At 31.8% G+C, this 22,585-nt stretch overlaps 1 protein-coding gene and 2 long non-coding RNA genes across 3 annotated transcripts in view; 2 read left to right on the top strand and 1 right to left on the bottom strand.

Annotated features, from left to right (window-relative positions):
- Positions 1–22,585, top strand: part of LOC130891793 (uncharacterized) — a 54,890-nt gene that overhangs the window by 2,110 nt on the left and 30,195 nt on the right. The window contains exons 2-3 of the mRNA XM_057796757.1: positions 130–2,013; positions 2,325–5,315. Coding sequence (XP_057652740.1) covers positions 130–2,013; positions 2,325–5,315 — 4,875 coding nt within the window. The remainder of the gene's footprint in view (positions 1–129; positions 2,014–2,324; positions 5,316–22,585) is intronic.
- Positions 5,692–6,650, bottom strand: LOC130891575 (uncharacterized). Its single transcript, XR_009058922.1, has 2 exons — positions 6,265–6,650; positions 5,692–6,206 (listed from the first exon to the last, which is right to left on the bottom strand). It is a non-coding gene; the product is annotated as an uncharacterized LOC130891575 (long non-coding RNA).
- On the top strand, positions 6,787–7,367 carry LOC130891578 (uncharacterized). The gene is made up of 2 exons (XR_009058924.1): positions 6,787–7,092; positions 7,248–7,367. It is a non-coding gene; the product is annotated as an uncharacterized LOC130891578 (long non-coding RNA).

Genomic DNA, 22,585 nt, shown 5'->3' with positions numbered 1-22,585 from the left:
ATTACATACAATCATCATCCGCATTTATTGAAATCCATTTGAATTTAAAACATCTAGTTCATTATCGCTGTTGTGCTCGATTCGCGCGTGGACAGAGTAGTACTTAACTAGTTTAACAAAAATATTTAACTGAATTTATATTCGACTTGGAACGGGGTCGTCAGGATGCCTATCAATGTGAAGATATCACTTTGCAAAATAACCAGAGCCAGCAAACTCTTCCAACGGAACTATTATCTTCCTTTATTGAAACCATTGTCTCCTAAAGACGCTTTGAGAAGAAAAATAATAACGGGACAAAACGTTCTTGGTAATCGAATAGAACATTATATTCCGGTTCTTAAGCCGCACGACGAGAAGCTTGCCGAAAAACGAAGAAGAGGAAAAGGCGCGGTGGTAGTCAAGAAAAGAATAAAACGACATCAAAACGAACGCTACGTCGAACCATTTTTAGATGATAATATGGAGAATCACGCCGTATTACAGAAAATTTTGAGTACCAAATCAAAGGGCAAAGGGCAACATTATATATACGAAGTAGTCGATAAGAATTGCACTTTAGTAATTGATTCCCAAATGGAAAAAGCCGTCAGAGATAGGGATATTGTTGACATAATAATGGCTCAACGTAGCGAAAAAGTCGTTTTTAAATTGAGTAACGGAATCAAAGTTACTCTCCCATTAGCACCGTTCAACGAAAATGTTCCGCTCTATCGCGGTAGTGGATGGACCAAAGAATATGTTGAACAAGAGCATCATCACGGTAAAGAAACGATGACCATAGCTAAATTCTTCGAAGCTAAAGAATCTGGCGTTGAGGATTGGGAATTAGAAATGATGCGACTGGCGAATAAGAGGAAGAAGAAGCACAAGGGCGAAGATAACGTTGATTGGAAACAGATGTTATCCGGATGTCTGGAAGACATGGATTGGGATAAATTCGAAGAAGAAACCAAACAAATCGTCGAAGAAAAAGAAGAAGTCGTCGAAGAAGAAAATATACCGATGGAAGTTAACGATATGGATCACACCACGGACGTAGCGGAAAAATTGAAAGCGGGCGGAGAAGAAGTTCTCAGCCAATTACCTGTAATGAAAGAAATACCAGAGGTTATAAAAAATCTAGAGAGCGGGGAAATGTGCGAAATATCAAATGTATCCGGAGCTAAAATTATCCTACCTAGTAGTAATAAAGAGTGTTTCGTTGTTGGTCAGATGGTTAAAACCGATGACAATGAAGTTTTTGTACCCGGACAAACGATTGTCAACGAAGACGGCAATACCGATTATACTCCCGGTATAACAATCAATGACGATAACGAGCCAACCCTGATTCCCGGTCTTGTAATGGGAGAGGAAGAATCTCCTGCGATGTTTTTGCCAGGTGATTCGACTATAACCGAAGAAGGACAGTTGAAATTCGAAGCGACCGAAGAAGACCGACCGAAACGATGGCGTCAACTCTCCGACAGTCCCCCACCTCCACCTAAGCCGAAACGAAAACCAAAAGTCGAGGAGGAGATTGTCATTCGTAGACGTGTTATTGAAGATCCACCCGAGCCACTTATAAAAGAGAAGGTTAAAAAGAGACCTCCGATTGAAATTAAAAAAACTGATTCTCCTCCAAGACCTATTGTTAGGACGCCGAGATTACCTATGGAGGACCCGCTGAAAGTTTTGGAAGAACAAAGAAGAAAACGAGAAGAGGAAGAAAAAAAGAGGATGAAGGAAAGGTTGGAAGAAAAAATTCTAAAAGAAGAATCGAAAGTAGATCAATTAAGGTTGGATATGAGAAGAAAATTCAAAAATATGAAATTCGAAAAACCCAAAGAGTATGTTCCCATAGAACCAGTCATAAAAAGCCAGAAGCTGAGAGAGTTGGAGAATAGCATAAAGAAAGGTACTTTCTTCGATGACGAAAAAACGAAGGATATCTTAGAGAAAGCGAAGAGTGCGACAAGAATGCTCAAATATCAAAATGTCCTGAACACTTATGGTAACGACTTTGGAAAACGATTTTAACCGAAGCAGTTAGAGCGCCGCCCGCTAAACATCCCGACGACGCCACTTCAGTCACATCGACGACGCGGCGATGGTAGTATCTGACGTCGAACGAGCCGAATCGAATTCGAATCCTGTTTGTTTGATATAAATAATAATTGTTACAAACAAAAATTGTTTTATATATATGTATATATATATATATATACAAAAAAGTGTAGTGACGACGCGGTCATCAGTTTATAAAACTCATTCATAATTAATATCGCTGTAAACGTTTACATTATTTGTTGTAATAAAAATAAATAAAGCTGGTGTTAAATTTTATTGAAAAAAAAATGGTAAATTACGTGCTATCTTTCTGCAAAATTACTGGAGCGAGTAAGATTTTTAAAAAACATTTTTATTTACCTCTACTTAAACCACTTAATCCAAAAGAGGCGTTACGTACTTTAAGGATAACTGGAAAATGGCTTTTAGGAGCTAAAATTCAACGATATATTCCAGTGTTGTTGAACCACGCTCAAAAACGATCGAAAAAAGTAGAAAATTTTGGAAAATTGCCTCATTTTAAATCATGTGATTACACTTATATGACACCGAGCTTAGATTTGGAAAATGAAAATCATAAATTGCTCCTCAATATTCTAGAAACTAAAGAAAAAAATGGTTGTTATACGTATACAGTACACGATAAAAAATATAATATCGTCTTTGAATCAGATTTTGAGCATGCAATCAGGGATGGAGACATCGTAGATATAATGGTTTCCCAAAAAACTGATAAGATTTTAGTGAAGCTTAAGGATAAGAAAAAAATTCCTATAGAAATTCAATATTTCGAAGGAAATTTTGACAAACTAATGTGCGGGGAGGGGGCGACAACGGAAGCCGAAGAAAAACAACACCATTATGGTAAATATACAATGAGTATCGCCAGAATATTCGAAGAAAAAGAACTTCGCGAAGAAAAATGGGAAGAGGAACTTAAAAAAATTTTGAAACGCAGAAAAAAACAGAAATGGGAAAATTCGAAAGCTTACAAAGAGATGATGAAACGGACTATGAAAAATTTAGATTGGAACAAATTTGAAGAAGACGCTAAAAAAGTTATAGACGAAATTTCAGATCCTACAACTGAGATTCCAATAGAGATGGAGGTAGATGACTTGGAATCGACTAAAAACGTTAACGAAACTCTTCTAAGCCACGGCCCAAAAATCTTGGATCAACTTCCGACTATAACCGAAATACCGGACTTAATCAAAAGTATGGGAAATGCGGAAATTGCCGAAATTGAAAATGTACCACCGGAGGAAAATCAAAAGAAACGTAGGGTAAGTGGAGTCAAAGTAAGACTATCTTCTGGAAAAGAATGTTTCGTAAGCGGCCAGATGGTACTGACTGAAGACGGAGAAGTCTTCATACCCGGACAAACTGTACAAAATGAATACGGCGACGAGTATGTACCTGGAATAACTACCAACGTTGACAATCAACCGACGTTAATTAGTGGTTTGATTATGGGTGAAGATGAAAAAGAGCCGATGTTTTTACCATCTCAAGCAGCTATAACCGCCGATGGACAACTTACTTTTGCAACCACGCCCGAAGAACGCCCTCCACCTCAGGCGGAAAGCGAAAGAAAAGTGAAAAGAAAGAAGAAGCCCAATATTCCAATCGAACCACTTGAAATAATGATAATTGAAGAAGTTGCCGAAGAACCTTCCGATTCTGAAGAAAAATCTACAAGTATCTCCAGTGTAGAATTGAACAATTCAGAAATAGAAGAGCTCGACATGGAAGCTATCAGATTAAATCAAGAACAACACAGATTGGAAATGGAAAAATTAAGAATGCAACTATTCGACAATATGGACGATATTATCGCTAATCTAGAAGATAAAAAAGCCCAATTGAAAAAAAAGCTCGAAGACTTACGACGTCAACATATGGAAAACGAAAATAATTTAGTTTCGTACGCCACCGAAAAAGATGCGTTGGAAATAGCTTCGAAAATAAGTGACAATCAAGATACTATTAATAGATTGGTAGACATACTTTTAACAATGACTAGAAGAGCATCGACTTTTCGCGATAAAAATAGCGTACGAGCAGATAACATAGACTTGTCGTATTTAAGTACAAACGCCGGTGATTACGAAATTAAATTTCATTCTTGTTCAAACAAACTTAAAATACTCTTTAAAACTGCTCTTGTAGCTGCTAATGATGTATTTAAAAATAGACCGAAAGATCAAATACTCGCTCTTACAACTATCGGAGGAATTTTAGCGCAGTCGATGAAAAATGATATTAAATTAACTTTGGAATTAACTAATGTTATGAAAACGCAATTGGATAGAGATGAAATTTGTGAAACGGCCTTCAAACAATTAACGAGAATAATCGAAGATACAAAAGTTTGTATAATTGCGATGATAGTCGATAAACAAATGTCGATATCCGATCTAATCGAGAGTATTGAAAAAGTTTTGGGCGGCGAAAATGTGATGCATATTGCTTTTGCAAAAATACTCAAAATAAATCCAATTATAGTTCATTACCTTGTCGAAAATCTTGAAAATCAGTTGAAAGATATAGCATCTGAAGAGGACGCAGTTAAAGTTCTTCAAATATCTATCGTCGAAACGATAAGGTTTACACTCGTTTCAAATTTGGAACAGGTAAAGAAAAAATCAACATATCCCGAATTAATAAGAGAAGCTTCCAGTTTCGCTAAAGCTTTGGGGCTGGATGATGTAGTTGAGGATCTATCTAATCCATCACAGGATTTTCTATTAGAAGAAAGCATCAATATGCTTAAAAGGATGACTCTTATAAAGCAACTTTCCGAACGGGATTATTCTTTGAAAACGGCCATCGCAAGAATTAGGAAAAATCCCGAGTGTGCTAAATCAGATCCTAGAATTCGACAGTTAATTCGAGAGAGTGCAGTGCTTATCTCAAATCCGTCGCCGCTATTAACCTCTAGAAGCATACCTTTGCAACTAATGAAAAAACAAAACTTACTCGCCATAGAAGATTATTTAGTAAAAAAAACCAATATAGAATTTCCCGTACTTATATCTCGCGGAACATTACAAGCGGTTATACCTAAAGACGCCTCCAGAGGGGTTTTGGCTGGAAGAGTGCCCTATGTTCTTATAGATGAAACCGGAGTGACAAACTTTAAGCCCATGCATATGATGTCCGCCATTCACGTTAACAAAAATCGCGAAAAAAGAATCGAGGATTATTTAAGTGTTGTGCCGGATAGTGACTCTTCCAATTATTTCAAGACTAAAAACAATGTAAGGAGATTAAAAACATTAATTAACCGTACAAATGCATGAAATCTTTTCAAAATCCTTTTTATACACTTGTAAATAAAGCTTGATCCGATTATTAAAATAGACTAAAACATTTTTGTTCATACAAATTAATTGTGTGTTTCCGAGTGTCTTGTGAAAGAATAAACAATCATCTATCACACCAATTCATATCCTCATCATATCAACTTTAAAATGTTACATCAACAAATATCTACTTCCCACACAACACGTATATTTGGAATCAACCAAGTGGAAGGTGAGTTTATGAATCATAAACCTTTAAATACATTTGAACACTTTCTGTAACTAATTTTTTATTATTGTGCGTTTTTAGTTATCTAATAGATTAACAAAATTTTTGTAAATATTTATATTTTTGGTGTTAATAATATTACAGAGTATTTCTTATAGTAGTTATCACAATAATTATACTTTAGTAGTAGTAAATATGCGTATTTATACCTCTTGAACTATTTTATATGGTAATGAAGAATTTCCACAGCCCACCACTTTCGAGATATCACCCTTAAAAGTTGATGACTAAAATTGAGTTTTTCTAAAATTTCAGTAAAGCTAGAAATTTGAAATTCTGTAATTGCACTCACAATAGACGAGTCTTTTTTCCATATTCCTGTTACATTATAAGGGTTTGAAATTAGCCTTCTTGACTACGTCATTCCTGCTAATTGCCTTCATTAATGCATAAACTTTCACAAATGATTTTATGTCAATAACTTTATCATAACTTTATTGACTGAAAACAACAGTGCGTTTTTAGGAGCACGTTTCTTGGAAGAAGTCCATTATTTCAAATGTATTTTTATTCCTTGGATATAATGGTGTACCCTAGTTTGATTCACTGTGACATAACTACGAAAAATTTAGGTAAATCAACTTTTGATTACCATTGAACAATAATCGTACCCACCTTGTGTGTACCCAGCTTTTTCTATGTATCCTTTCATACTTCTTCAAATGAAGTATTAACTTCACAACTATCTATCATACGTATTTTTATTCAACGATCACTAATTACAAGGGCATCTACCATGAAACAGAAAACCACCTTCAAATCATTTCCCCGGACGAATCACTTTCAGGATAATATTTACGTAAATTTTCAGTTTCTTCATTTATTCTTCCATGCAGTAAATAATTTTTTCTACATCCACATGTATGTTTATCCATTATCTGCACAATTTAGAAAATGGAAATGTAGGTCATTTCAGTTAAAAACAGCATTTGCGTTTAGTACCCATCAACTCTTCTTTTTTAATTTCAAAGTAACGTCAAAATGAATTGTCAAAATTTTCCTATAGTTTTTAAAGAAATTATTTCTAAAAAATTAGTGAGTCCAGTGATGAATCAATAAATAATACTTCACCAGATATGCAAAGGAGACGTATTACACATTATTACGACAAAATCAAAAAGTAAATATGAACTTTGTTGCAAAAAGTTCATAGATTGGACTCTGACAAACGGAATAAAAAATATAACAGAAAATGTCATCACTGCTTATACGAAAGAAATATCTACTAAAAACAAGCCCTCGACTCTTTGGACAACACATCCAATGTTAATAACAATGATAAATATTAAAAGTAACATTGACTTTTCAAGTTACACTAAATTGCGTTGATTTCTTAAATTACAATTTACCGGATATAGTACTAAAAAATCAAAAAATTGAACTCTGGAGCAAGTAAAAAAGTTTCTACTAGAAGCTCCGGAGTAAGAATATTTATTTAGAAAAGTAAGTTTAAATAATCCATACAAATATACAAAACATCAATATTAATCTATGGTTGGCTCAATCTCCGCTGCAGGTGTTTTTATTGATAATAATTGTATTATGGAGTGTAGACTCCATAAATTGTATTATAAATAGTAATTTGCATAAAATTTTAGGTAGTGTGGATTTTTGAGGATATTGTTGTCAAGAAATGAGAAAATTGAAAAATAAATCATGTTACAATTTTATAAAATGAATTTCAAGTTAAATTAATTGATATAAAAGCAAAAACAGAACGATTCTTTGTAATTCCTGGTATGTTTATTGAAGTCTCTAGAACAATTTTTTGTTAATTACCAAAAATTAAAAATGTATCAAAAAAGTAGTTAGAATTAACAAAATTGGTAATCAGCCAAAAATAATTTCTGTATTTTTAAAATTACCAAATATAATTTACATTCAGGATATTATTTCTGTCGTTCAGAGGCTACTATCCTTGCAGATGCAGGAGATGATGCCTTAACAGTGGAAAATTTCGGTGGCTGGAAATCAAACGCAATAACAGAAACGTATATAGAACATTCCTTGAGTAAAAACAGACATTGCTAATACTATTGTAAGGTCATTTGAAAAAAACACGGAGCTATGCCATCAATATTGATGCAAAATATTCACCGAAACTTTAATAGAATCAACATCTACCTATAATAGTATCAAAGAAAATAACTACGCAGATTTAAAAAAGGAAACTGTACCATATAAAAATTGTACATTTAACAACTGTACGTTTATCACATAAAACCAGTGAAAATATAAAATTGAATTGGTAAAATTATAGATAAAATTGTTAAAAAAAGAAAATAGAAAAAATATATTGTTCGATTCGTGTGGATATCTGTGCATGTGTTTGCAAAGTGATTACCAGTGGCAGCTGAAAGGTACAAGGACAAACTTAAGCTTTAGGTAAATTTAACCACTTTTCATTAGATGCAAAGAGCTTGAGTATATGTTGAATTATTCCAGAAGTTTGCCAGAGCTTTGGTTGACGTCATTGTTAATAATCCGTATTCGATAATTTCATTATCTCATAACAGGCTTAAGATAACTTCTAATGAAAGATGTAGTTTACAGTGTTGCCACAATTTAAAAGCTGAATGTAAAAATTGAACTAGAAAATGTACTAGATTGTACAAACTTCAAACAAATTTAATAAAATTATAGAAAGATGTATAAACATAAGTTTAAATTAATTTTTTTTTCCAAAAATGTTATAGACTGTGTCAATTATTATTTTTTATAATTTTCCAATTATTGTTACAATCTAGTACAATTTCTAGTTTATTTTATTAAACTAAAATATAAAATAACTTTATATTTGCGAACGCAAGGAAAATGTATTAGAAAAAAGGAAAAATGTACTAGCGTATAAAATACACTAAAATTGTACAATTGTACTAGCTCTGGCAACACTGGTTTTGGCTGTTATGAAGACGACGGCAATATGGAGCGGTTGCGCAGTCGACAAGGAACATGTAGCACGCGGAAAGGAGTCATTTATCACTTTTTGTTCTTTATAGCTACAGAAAAAATGTATGTAGCATGCGTTTTTATCACAATCCTAAATGTTACCACACTGGAACCAAAATCACGTGAAGTTATTTGATATAAACCAATATTTTTTTGTTAGCTAGTGTTATCAATAATTAGTTTAAGTGTCCCATTAATAATAATTATAAATTATTGTTACCAAATAAATCAGTCTATCATTATTTTTATGGGAATTATAACCGATAACTAGATAATTATTTATTCAGAATAGCTACGAAGTATGTTTTATAATTATAAGATTTTACCATAAAAAACTGTTTCTGTGTTAATATGAATTTACATAAATTTTTGTTAGACTATAATTAACGTCATAAATACTAAGATTTGATTCCAATAAATGTTGAATTTTCTTTTTTTAATGGTTACATCTCGCCAAGATGAACTTTATTCTAGTTTTATTTTGGAAAGTTTTGAATATACCGTTGGTCGTTACTTAATCCCAGAATACCAGCACTGGTTATTACTTCAACTTTTTTAAAGCAAAATATGTAGAAAACGGTACACAGTATCCAGTTTTGCCAATAGTACTTTTTTGGTGTGACAAAAAATTATGTTGATTTGAATTTTTGATTAATGAATCAAACCATCAAAAAGTTATATTGAATACTGCTTGGTATGAACTATTGATCTCTACGAAAGTCGGGTGTAAAAACAAATTTATGGTATATATCAGATTTCAAAACATATTCGAATAGAATTTTATTACAACGGTGCCGGTAGTTTTGACAAAATCGTAAAAAATTTTTTAAACAACCTGTTAGTAATTTCTACACAGAACTATAGCTTTGAACAAAGAAAATTATTTTTTTTTTATTTCAAATGAGAGAATTGGTATGCGTATATATGGACTGATTAAGTGATTTTTAGCAGACGAATTTTTTTTAATTAAATAGTCCTTACTGCGAAAAAAGAAACCTGCATGCAATAAACAAAATTCATTATTGAAATTGTCATATTGTAAAGTCAATGACGAGAAAATTAATGTCGCCGTTCTAAAATTCTTTATTTCACTTGATAATTTTTTTTAATTATATAGAATGATCATTGAACCAAAATAAGGGAGCGTCCTTTATTTATCGAAGTCTAAACAGGGTGTTGGTTGTGCTTGGAAGAAAACTCTTGTTCATTTTTGTGTTTCTAAAGTGTTTTCAGATTCTGATTATTCTTCTGATATCAATAATCATCTATGATTAGATTAGATTATACATTGGCCGAGGTTACAGGAGTAAAAGCACTAAAATGATATTCACAACAATACATAATTTTTAAGATACTTCTCACAACTTTACACCTTTTCATTTTTGTTTCCTCATAATATAGTTTTCACACTCTGCTATAATACAATACATACAGAACGGTTTTACAACTTTTTGGAAAATGGAAAAGATTTCGGAAAAACAAACGTCTTGTTTCTTTGTTAGATCGGAAACTTTATGAAGAACCCTCGTTTTTTTTAAATTGGATTAAATACAAACATGTGTTTTTAGTGTTTTTACTTATCATTTATTTGTAATCAGGTCGTATTATGGATTATTTCACACTCTAATCATTTCATCTAATGTTTCACCGTGGGACTTTGTTAATCTTTAACAATCAAGTTTTACCCTAAGTGTAACTATTCTGTCCTACTTTATTCTCAGTCTCACTATAGGTATGTCCATAACCTCTCAACTGCTGTTCGATATTTTGCACAACACTACACCGCCGTCAATGTCTATTTACTCCGTTGAACCTGATGATATTGGTTCGGAGATAGGATGGAATTATTAACTCGATGTTTTGTTATTGATGCTTGGTAAGTGTGATCAGTGGGTGAAAAATGAAAATCGATTCCAATTATTCCGTTACATAGTCTCCTGATGACCTAGCAGGGTTAATTGTAGAAATTTATGAAATTATTATATTATTGATATATGTATATGATTGAATTTATTAAATTATTCATTTCTTTTGGTCCTTATGGCAAATTTCAAATCAATTCGACATTTCTAAGTGGGAAAAATCGAGTTCTTGTGTTAATACAGATTCTATATTTATTTAAAATCTAAAAATCAAAAGTAGACGTTCATTTAAATTCTAATTATGCGAATATGGGTCATTCTTTAGAATGAATAAGCCGCGAAAACAGTTTTATAGATTTACAAACAAGAATAATTGTTTTTTTTTAACTGTATTACTGCCTGAAATTAACCGTATATTTCGAATGTAGATGTTATTTTTACTTCAGGGAACATTGTTAGCGTTACACTTCTTTAGAGAATAATACCCAGTAGTAATTAATTATAAACGTTTGCCAGGAGGTTGGGATCAAAATTAACTTGTCTACAAATAGATTGTCGAACTAGATATCTGACTTATTCTTGTCCTTAATTGTCATTCTTTAAGTAACCGTTCGACGTCAAGTTTGTTAAATATTTATTTTGAGTGTGCCTTTAAGTTATTTTTATTCCAAACACATCAAAATTTGCCCCCCTCTCGAGCCCCTCACGGAGATCTTGAAAGGTTAGAAATCAAATTGTATTTTTTACACTTATTTTTTACTAATGTAATGAAAATTGTAGATTCTTCACACTGTGTATCCATTTTCACGTAACTCAAGTCTCATATCATATTCTTTATTCATATTTATGATTATTCCGCCATGGTAATTGTAGTATGTAGACAAAAAACCATAGAAATGTACTAGAACTTTTAAATATAAGTATCCGATGATATATTTTCCTTTTGCTAGGTTTTCGGTGATAAAATTTTGATTCTATGAACAATTTTCTATCAACAAAAGTAATGATTATACAACGTGTCCCGTAAATTAGTACATTAAATTAGAAGAATAGATATGAATCATTTTTCTACCAAAATTTTAAATTTTGACAAGTTGCATGGTATCACGGGTGTATCTAATTTTTTAAAATCATATTCTTGAATCTACATTCAAAATGTACTTCCTATTTTTCACTTTCTATTACAATGAAACACTAGCAATTTTCACTGGTTAGATTAAATTCTGCCTGGTCTTCCAATTTGCTCCTCCGACCGAATATAGTATATCCTAGATGTAATTTATGTTTAAAGTATTAATTGGCTTTATTGTTTGCCTTTGGATTACTAGTGGTTACAATAGTTACCTCTTGATATATATCGCGAGTTTGCATCTTTTAGGTGCTCTAGATACTGCGACGACTCAGTTCATGAATATTTATATATTCAACAGTTCTTAGTAACAGTTTTTTGGAACCTATAAAGAAGCCTCTGTGAGTTATCTTCATCCTCAGGTTACTACATCGTCAACTATTTTTCCTTTTTTTGTTTATCCTCTATGATGAAGATATAAACGATTTTTATGAAACTACTCTCTAAGAGTGAGCGAAAGAAAAAGGTTTTTTTATATTTGTAAAATATTAAACAGTTTTTGTTAGAACTTACTCACTTTTTTATCAACTGATACTGAATTTTTCTTTCTTATTGGGCATCAAAAATCAACGACTATTAAAATACACTTTTTAGTACAAGATAAACTAGTAATTTGACATTTCAAATTCCTCATATTGTTTTTTCTGAGCTATGAAGTTTTCGAAATATCTTCCCCATTCAGTGGGCGTAATTTTTGTATATTCATCTATACAGATCGTTTCAAGATTGACTCTGTTTCTTACATATAGCAACAATAATTGATAAAATACTAACGTTAAACATATTTTTCTTGAGTTATTTTATGGACAATACATTACAAAATTTCACAGTTAAAGGATATATTAATGTCTTTGAGAAAGTGTACAGCTTTGGTTAATTTACTTACACTCACCTCCGAACTATATTTCTGTGGCTGATGGACTTAATTTCAAGGAATTATCTTTCACACACACACACACACACACACACACACACACACAAAACACCGAATAATATTCTAAAGGCTGAAAGATAAGTCTGTAGGCCTGGCCTGGATAATTCATCGAACCATTCCTCCCATAAATTTAGGGCAATAATGTGCCGAAAAAAATTAAACTTGGAGCACGTAAAGTGTCTATCGACAGTCTTATATATACAGCGTTTCATTGCCTAATGTGTGTCGAAACAAATAGTTTAAGTTGAACCCGTCCCTGCTTATCGGTCATCTACTATGTCACGTTATGAGATCGTGTAGATGCAGTATCTGTCGTGAAACGTGGATCTCGAAGACGTGTTAATATTAGCTTTTTACAATAGGACAAAAACATAAGAAACTAACTTAACCTTATAAACTGTCTGTGATGATAATGTACTAACTTGTGTTTAAAGTGATTCATGGTTTGATTGGTTAGAAACCATTGCTTTTATTGTTGGTATTCGCAGTTTCAAGATAGAAATGAGTGGATAAATAAAAGGAAATAAAAAGATGAAAATGTGTGAGTAGTTCCTGAAATCTATCGAATTATATTTTAGCCTTTCAGTGCATTATCTTTATTTTTTTCCAATACTCTCTTCTTATAGAGCTAAAAAGTTCACAAGGTTTATTGATGAAGAAGTTTTTACAAGGTGTGAATAATGAAATATATTTTCTATTAACAGCTCAATGTTAGTCATCCAAATTCATCAGAAAAAAGGACAGAAATAGGACAATCGCGATATTTGTCGATATAATAAAGTCATTGTATAAATATGTTGCAACGAAACAATTGTGTATATCTTTCTTTTGAGAACAAATGCAACTTTAATTAGTTTGTATCTTTAACAAATAAGGTGAAAATATAATTATATATCAAGTACTTATTTACGGGATACCGTTTATACCACTATTAATGATAAGTAAGAAACATTGTTGTACAGATCTGGTTTTGATTGAGCAGTTTTGAAAAATCTATCAAAACGGAGCACGTTTATCCCCCATCACATCCCAGGTCTATGCTATATAAACCTGAGCGTTCTAAATACCATACAACCACTATGCAGGAAGCTCTAATTCCTATGGGCAGACCTGCACCATCTCCACCGCCTGAACCAAGAGCTCCTTCACCAACCCAAGCGGCTGTACCAGAATATCAGGAACTAGAAGAGGAAGAAATGAAGCGTTTACCGATGTTAATATCTAGGTAATTCTGTAAATCATTTTTTTTCTCAAGAATTTCTAGTTTTTCGGCTGCTCTGCAGACCACAAAATTATTCTCTGACCGAAAAAGATTTAGCAAGGGGGCCAAGGTGGTAAATATAGGTCCTCACTGATTTTTATAAATAGATTTTTTGGGAATAAATGGATAAATTCATAGACGAAGCGTTTATCATACCTTTTTTTGTACAGTTTTGAAATTTTATGGTACAATTATTAAACATAGCTAGAACTCTACCTAAAATAAGGAAGTAATTCACATTATTACTGTTCTCTCTAAATTTAGATGTTACTATTTTGTTCTTCGGTATAATACTTATAGTATTAACATATTCCAAGACTCATTTGAAGATTTGCATCCCCAATGCTTATTTGAAGCATTCAACAAAATTGTCTTTGAGAACCTATGATTGTAACGTTCTATGTTTCCATATGTTAATGAATAATTTTCAACAATTCGGGGTATTTTGATAAACAACAAAATTTTTTTAGTCGACGTATATATTCCATACAATGGCATACCATAAAATATCTTGGGGTCTGTTTATTTTATTATCCAATGTTTTAATAAAAGATTCACGTATAACATCTTCAATGCCATTCAATTTTTGTTGATATAAGTCATCACAACGTTTAAGATTCTAAATGTTCTTTACTCAATTTGTTTACAAAATGTCATTTTGATAAAGCACCACCTTCTATATTTTGGCCCCTAGAGAAAATTGAAAAATGTGCAAAATCACGTCGCTTTATTTTTGAGTCGGAATTTTTGTACATTGCTTTTCAATTAAATTTTGAAAAAAGTCTACTGAAGCTTCAAATTAGGTCGTTTTTTATAAAGAATGTATTTTAAATTTTATTACTTTATCTGATAAAGGATCTACAACTGTCTTATTTGATAGAAAGTAACGTGTTCAAATTAGTTATAATTATGATGGATACACAGCCGCACGCCCGTTAACTGTGCCGGTCATAATAGTAGAAACTGTTCAAGATGGTGAGTGACTTCATCTTTTATTGATTAACCGTTGAACTAGATGTTTCTAGAAAAAAGAGTGATCTCTAGTTATATCTACATAAAGTGAGATTAACTTGTACAAGTAGAAAAGATTGAGTAGTTGTATTCTCGTTAATGAATAGAGGTTCAATAATACTATTTCCTGTAGTAACAGCCAACAGTTCTCTTTCTTCGTAAACTGTGTAAGAATTTCACTAAAAAGTCGAGAATTCCATCGTTCCAATAGCGATAATTTTATTATTGGTTTTCAATTATAAAAGCCATCACTGTTCCGAAATTAACCATTCAATCATTTCCAAAAAGCTGTTAATTTTTGCATTTTATAGGAGTGAAATTAATTTATTTTACTATATTCACTGTTTACAATTTGACGGGCCATAAAATTAGTTTTTTCACCTTATTTTGTATGCGTTTCGAGTGCTAATCAAATTTGATTGAAAACCTACTAAAACGGGGCTACTAACTGTATCCCTCATAAATAGATGCGACGTAGGTTCTCAAAATACCTAATGAACTTTAAACTTTGTTCAATAAACGCATTTCTTAACTTGTTTGGTTATAGTTGTCATTTTAGCGTACGTAGAAAGACCGAATTTCGAATATCTTGTAGTATTAATATAACTTTTTCCGTGATAATAATTTCTCGGCCAAAATCCATGGAACATTTGTTAGTTTATTCATATTCTATCGCGGATTTTATTTAGCAATATATTACAGAAGCAGCACTACGTTGGAGTTCCGTACATTTGAAATCATCATCACTATCTATTTAAAATTTTTTTTCACCACAATAAACAAACAGTGAGGGTCAAGAAAACAATTTCATAAACAATAAAATGGCAATGAAAAATTTTATGCACAATTATTCTGTAATTTATGATTATGTTGATCTCAGAAATAATAGTATGAGTACTTCCTAGTAAAATCATATTTCTGAACCGGAAAAGTATCACTTTTTGATTCTCGGGTAGTATTCGGCGGCGACATTTGGCTCCAATGAAGTACCAAAGGTCGCTTGTTAACTAAAGCTCCCCTCTAAGCACAATATTCGCTAGGCTTTTCCTATGTCCAGACTCTTTGATGAAATATCGTGCCGTTTGGGTCGTTGTCCACATTCTTTGAATGCCAAGATGGTTCTTATCTCTTTATTATCAATTGTACATTGTTGACGGCTTTCCGACTTCACTCCTCTACTGGCTGCACCACAATCACTTGACTATCTTTTTGTTTTGCCCAGTAACAGTGCTTGCTTCCAAGCTCTTCTTGAAAGAGTGTCATCATTTCTGTGCAAATGGTCTTTACGGTATTCAATCTTGTACTCATCTTCTTGGAGTTGTTCAATCCATCGCGATACTTGTCCCTTGTTCTCTTCTTCCGACGCAGTAATTCTTTCCAGCCTATTCCAATATTGCTCAAATTGGGATTTCCTATAAACTCGCAATCAGTTTTCTCTGGATCAGTTTTTTGTCCTAGGTAAGGTTTGTCTTCTTCTCTGAATAGATGACATTTCTGTGGGCAAAGTTTCAAACCCACAGAAGAAAATTTCGCCAGAAAGTCTTCCAGTTTAATCCACGCATGACGGTCATTCATATATTGCTGGTGCGTTACATAACCCGGCATAACGTTGAACTGTCATATTTGATATGGAATGTACTTAAAAGTAAAACTGAATTCCATTCAAATTATATCAATTGAATATTATTACTTGTCAAACTATATCATAGTAATACTGTCCGGCAGCGTTTTGCTGTTTGGTGAATAAAATATCCAATAAGTATATTTCTTTTTTCAATTAGTTATAAAATCGTAGTACCGGCTGAGGCTACAAAGGACGTACTGTCTGGTAGAGTACCTTATATTCTGGTTGAAGATGAAGGAGTTACGATCTTTAAGCCCGTTCATATGTTTGCTGCTCTAAAACTGAAGAAGGAAACGATTGAACATCTTGAAGATTACAAATGTATTGGAGCACACGAGAGATTTCTGGAAAAACGGCCCAAGAAGAGAGTAGGGCTAGGATATAGAAGAAAATATATTTCTCCAGAATTGATTGGAAGAGGAATTTTTGTAAGTTATGATTTTAAAATTGTAGAATTCCCTATTTATCATGATGAGTTTCCACAGCATTTCAATTATTACATTATAGTTTGTTTCAACCATCACGCGCGGGAAAATGACATTATTGACGCTGTTACTATGTTACTGTTGCTACAATTAACACTAGAGTCTTATAAAACAAAAACATCTATACCCAAATCATATTCAAATAGTTCAGCGACTATATTCTGGAGATGGAGGTTGGAATTTGTAGATGGATTACAATCATCCACCAATGCTGTACAGGTGAAGTCCAATTTACAAGAGATGGGATAAATTATTCCTTGAATCCACAAATCACACTGTAAATTAATATAAAAGAGGAGTTGACTCCGTTTAGTACCTACATGATGTATCCTCCCTGAGGAATTCTACTATATATATGGTAGAAGTTCCTCGTGACTTACTCTGTATAACTGGACAATAAATCAATATAATAGACTTCACAACTGAAGCAATAAAATATCAAAAACATTTATAATTTGGTTATATGTATACGTTAATTTTCTATTTAAATAATAAAATTTGTATCTCAAAAATAAAATGTATTCTAGAACTATACTCTGTTCTAAGAATTCCCTTTTTTACATTTGCAATTCATCGACGTAAACATTATGCCTACTCAACAAGCAATAATGGTCTTAATGAGCATAGTCTACACAACATTTATACGTTTCATTATCATAATATTGTTCGGAAAAGTCAGTTGAAATTACAATTGACATAGAAAATATATTTAAGCGTACCATATTTAAAATATTTCTTGCAATGATGGATAATATACAACATTGTCCCATTTCCTAATAGGATCACTGACATACATACTTTTTTTTCAAATATTCGCTCTGTCATACTACGTTAGCTATTTAAAAAAAAAAAAATTTCCAATTTCAACGCATAACGTAAAGACGGAGGGGTGCCCATTCTCTCTTTGCACCTGTCCAACAACAGGTGAATAGACTTCTTTGAACCATCTCTCTCTCTTCTTAAGCTAACAACACTCAGTTGCGTTCAGGTATTCATGCGCGGATTGTCTAAACCATTTTCCTGTTATCTTCATCTCGTTTCGACAGTTTTTTGACGGTTGACAAGTTTAGTGCGCCACTTATATTGTTTTTGTTGGTGTGGTATTTCCGAAGATATTGTTTTTATTCCCTTGAGTTGACACAATGTAAGTAAGGTTTACTGGATTCATCATTTTACCTTTTGATTCGACAAGTAGGTATTGCTGGCATATTCGTGGAATTTATTAAACCAGATTGTTTGCTAGGAAGAAACGCCTATCTATAATTACTATGAATTAATTCAGAACGCCTTTAAACTGTTTGAATTGATTTAATGTAGAAGTTTTTGCAGTTAAAGAATGCAAAGCCATTAATATTATCTTGGGTTCGTATAGTTATAGTACATCATTTAATATGTAAATTGAATAATAAAATAAAGTCTTCTGAAAGTATCATATGTTTGACATTCAACAAAATTTTCAAGCATTACGTTTAGCTGATTCTAGTGGCTTGGATTTATGAATATGTTTGTTGTTGCTTGTAAATTAAATTACAAATGAACTACAACTTACACAATCGGTATTCATTTTTTTTTTTATTTTGGACTATTTGCTTCACTGTGCTATTAGTTACTTTATTCCTGTGTTATAAAAAGATTTTTTTTGTACACTATGTACACTATAGTTCAGACTGTGTCAACCTCCTTTGGTAGGAGCAGATAATCAATATTCAATAATATGTAAAAACGATAAACAGTGTTTTTAATGGAAAGAATAATGTTGTATTTAAAAAAATTATTTATTTATTAGAGTTTTAAAATATATATCAAAATTAAAATTGAAAGAGATGCCTCAATCGCTCAATAGGTATTTTTTTCGAATCTTTTCTCTTAATATTTCCTGAAGTAACTAATGAACTGGACGAAACCAACAAACTTCGTTACCACGTGACATCCGTCTGCGTCTTCTTTTCAATTTGATATACGAAACATAGTTTCTCGCGAAGAAATTTCGTTAAGATCTACGCCTGCAGCCGTTCGCTTAAAACTCCTTTCGTAATATAAAGATACGTAAAGGAATAGCAATAATTTACAAATTGTTTCAAATCTCCAATCCTTTTCCATTTCAAAACATTCTATTAATGATATTTCAATTGGTTAATAAAGATATAAAATAATCTAAAATTTGTTTCTTTTTGAAAAATCTATTATTATGTGATACATACTCTACGCGTCAATTACCAAGTAATCTGTTTATTATTGAAATAGCTAATTTTATATACTGAACTTTCTCGTAGCTCAAATTATTAATTTGTTGCACTCAATATTTTCACAAAGTTTATTTAACTGTATATATTATACTTTACATATTTCCATAGCAGCAAATAAAGTTTATAAATAATAAGACGGGACAAGAATCACATCTCTGATTAAGTCAAATGTGATTTAACAATAAAAAAATTGTTAACTACAAATCGTCGTTTTTATTCTGTAAACGGATACAGTGTGTCCCTATAGTGGCCTATTGATTCATTCAAAGTGCAGGTGTTTGTTTCTCTAAAATATGCGAGTTTACTTGATTTAAATGGAAAAATAATAAAAATTCAATCAATAATTAAGTTTTAAGCTATTTATCCTGAATCAGAACCCCTAGAAGTTCATTAAGCTCAACTTCAAACTTATATAATCAACTTCAAACTTGAATGCAAAGATTTGGAGGTTAAATGCCGGGCAGCTCGCAACCATTCATCAAGTAATTTAATTTGAAGCTATAAGGAAAAAAAAACAGAATATTTTTGAACATTAAACTTGATTCAAGATTAAAATCGGACTTTTTTTGTATTCATTAGAAGGAGATATTGTCCAAAACTGTAATAAAGACACTTCTTATATCTCTAAGCATGTAATTTCGAATTAGAAATGAACAAATTACAACGCACAACACAATTAGCAAGTTACATTTTACTTTGAAAAGACTTTATTGAAATATTTGTATGTGTATATATTTAAAAAATATTTTTGTGTTTTTGGAGTAAAAAATAATTTTGTGATTCATCTGTATTAATTTTAGTCCGAATGAGCAATATTCTATTTTTCATGAGAAATAATAACGATGCTAATGACATAATATATTAATTTCCATGAGTAATGAGAACGATATGTGTGAAGAGGAGTTTGTAATTTATAATTAATAACCCGGGTGATATATTTTACGAATATAGGTTAGGTTAAGTTAGGTTAGGAATACAGATACATGTACTATGTAAGAATATTTGAAACAGGAATTAACTTAAAGTATAAATAGTGAATTATTTTAACTATTATTGTACTAAAAAAATAGTATCAACTCACTTACGTAGAGTCCGAAGTAAATGGGCCACGACAAGCACGGATGATGCGCGGCGTTCGCTTGTTGTCTTTAATTAAGGCAGGGCCGAACACCGTGTCAGGGGCGTACGTATCGTCATCGACATTTAAAATAAATGAATAAGTTGAAGAATTATAAAATAAAAAAAATATTATTAGTTATCTACTCTTAACATCAACGGCACTAAACTAATTGTAAAAATCCATTAAAATATGCAATATCTCGAGAACCGTTTACCGCAACCACAAAGGGTTCAAAGTGATCTTCAATTTTGAAATTCTTTTTAGAGCTCTTGATAGTAAAAAACTCGATTTCAAACGGTCTTTCTATGGATAGGATACTTTTGGGATGAGATAAAAAAGTTTCGTAGTTTTGATGAAAAAGTCAGGTGCTTCCAGGTAATGGGAGACGTGTCTGGTTTAAAAAATTCGTATATATGCAAAATTCTGTTTTTATATGGCGATTTGCAGGAGGGTTTTCGATGCAGACGTGTTTGGGGACGGTGCAATTTGACATTTTTGTTAAATAGCTGATATTTGACATTTTTCATGACAATTTTTTGGCTCATTTAAGTAAATGGGTGACTTGGGATCAGCAAATTGGCATAGAAACGATCATACTGATTTTTTCTGTTTTGCACGTTTTCCTTGAATTTGAATTTAATTGAAAAATTTTTTCTATTTTCAATATTAACGGCGTTATATGGGATGTCAAATATATTGACTCATCCTACGTATTTTTAATATTTTAATGATTAGTGCATAATTTTAGCACTAAACTAATTATATCGTGCTGTTGTGTAACTGTCAACACTTGATTTTACTGTACTATACTTCTAATACACTTAACTTTTAAGCACAAAATAATAAATAGAAAAACACTTGAACTAAATTATTCGTCATCTTACAAGCAGTTATTAACCGAAGGGTTACTTATTGCTCAGGTTAATTAGACAATCAATGAACATAGTTTAAAAAACAAATCACAAGTAGGCAATATCCAAAAAAAAGAAGTTATGGGAATTATTTGCACTGGAATTGGATGAAATACTCTGATACTCATCCAATGTGAAAATCCGTTGAAAGTGTATGGAATAGCATATAAAAAAATCGATTAATTGAACAAAACTAGCCAAGACAAAAAATGAGTCAAACATTTTTTTTTTTTTTTTGTTTAATTCGGTCTTGAATAATTTAAAAACAAAGTTATGTTTGTTGTCTTGACAGAGGAAAGATTTTATTTTAGCTAACTGCGCATTATTCTAACAATTGACTTGAAGATCAACAAACTTTTGTAGAAATATCACCTAAAGTATTTACTAACGTAGATGCAACAATCTGAATTCAGGCTATTAAGGACTGTTTCTGATCACTAGAGAAGCAAAAATTTTAAGTATTTAAAACCATAATCAGTATCTGAGAGCATCAGTTATGTAGTCATTGATAAGAATTCCATGTAAGATTATTCGTTATATTTATAGTGCTATCATAAACTGAATTTCTGAAGTAATTTAAAACGAATGAGTTTGAGGTTAGATTTCATAGTTATGTTTAATTAACTACCAATTCAATTGAGACATTTTCATACGTACAAATTTACAACTTTCATTGATGTAACCAAATCTGAATTTCAAGTTTCATTTCTAATTTTTGATAAACATCCTGTATTGTTTACTAATTCTATATATTTATTTTAAATTCTACGGGAAATGCTTTGCAACTCGAAGATGTTTTGTCTCGGTCTAGAGCACAATTTGAATCTTTATTGTTAGTACTTGTATACCACCAAATCAACATTTTATGCTTGGCGTACTTCGTTCTTACAGGGTGAACGGTGAATGTGAGAGTTTTATGTATTTTTAAAAATTAATATAATTTTGATTGCTTATCTGTAACATGTATTCCGAACTTAGGATTCCTTATTTATTCATCTTCGGCGACTGGAATTATAGTCGAACTATTCGTACATTCAAAGTCCTTAATTTTCTTTTATCCCCCAAAATATTTTGAAATCCATGTTCTGCTACCGTGTGTGGTGATATCATTGTTCCTAATTTTGGCTACTCTAGACAACTCTAGAACTTACTGTCTAATCTTATAATTATCATTTCAGTCCGTTCTTCATTTTTATTCGATAGTATTGCTCCCAGGTATTCGAATTCAGAAACTTTTCCTATCTTATATTTTCCTGTTTTTACTGCTTCAACTGCTATATGCATTCCTTATCACCAACCACATTCTGTCTTAACACCATCTACTTTGCTTTCTGTTCCTGCTCCTTCCATTTCTTTCTGTGTGGGGTTGATAAGCTTTACAATTTTTTTTCGAGATTCCTAGTA

The sequence above is a fragment of the Diorhabda carinulata genome, chromosome 3 (assembly GCF_026250575.1).
Source record: "Diorhabda carinulata isolate Delta chromosome 3, icDioCari1.1, whole genome shotgun sequence".
Taxonomy (NCBI): domain Eukaryota; kingdom Metazoa; phylum Arthropoda; class Insecta; order Coleoptera; family Chrysomelidae; genus Diorhabda; species Diorhabda carinulata.
This window is presented reverse-complemented; position numbering and strand designations above follow the sequence as displayed.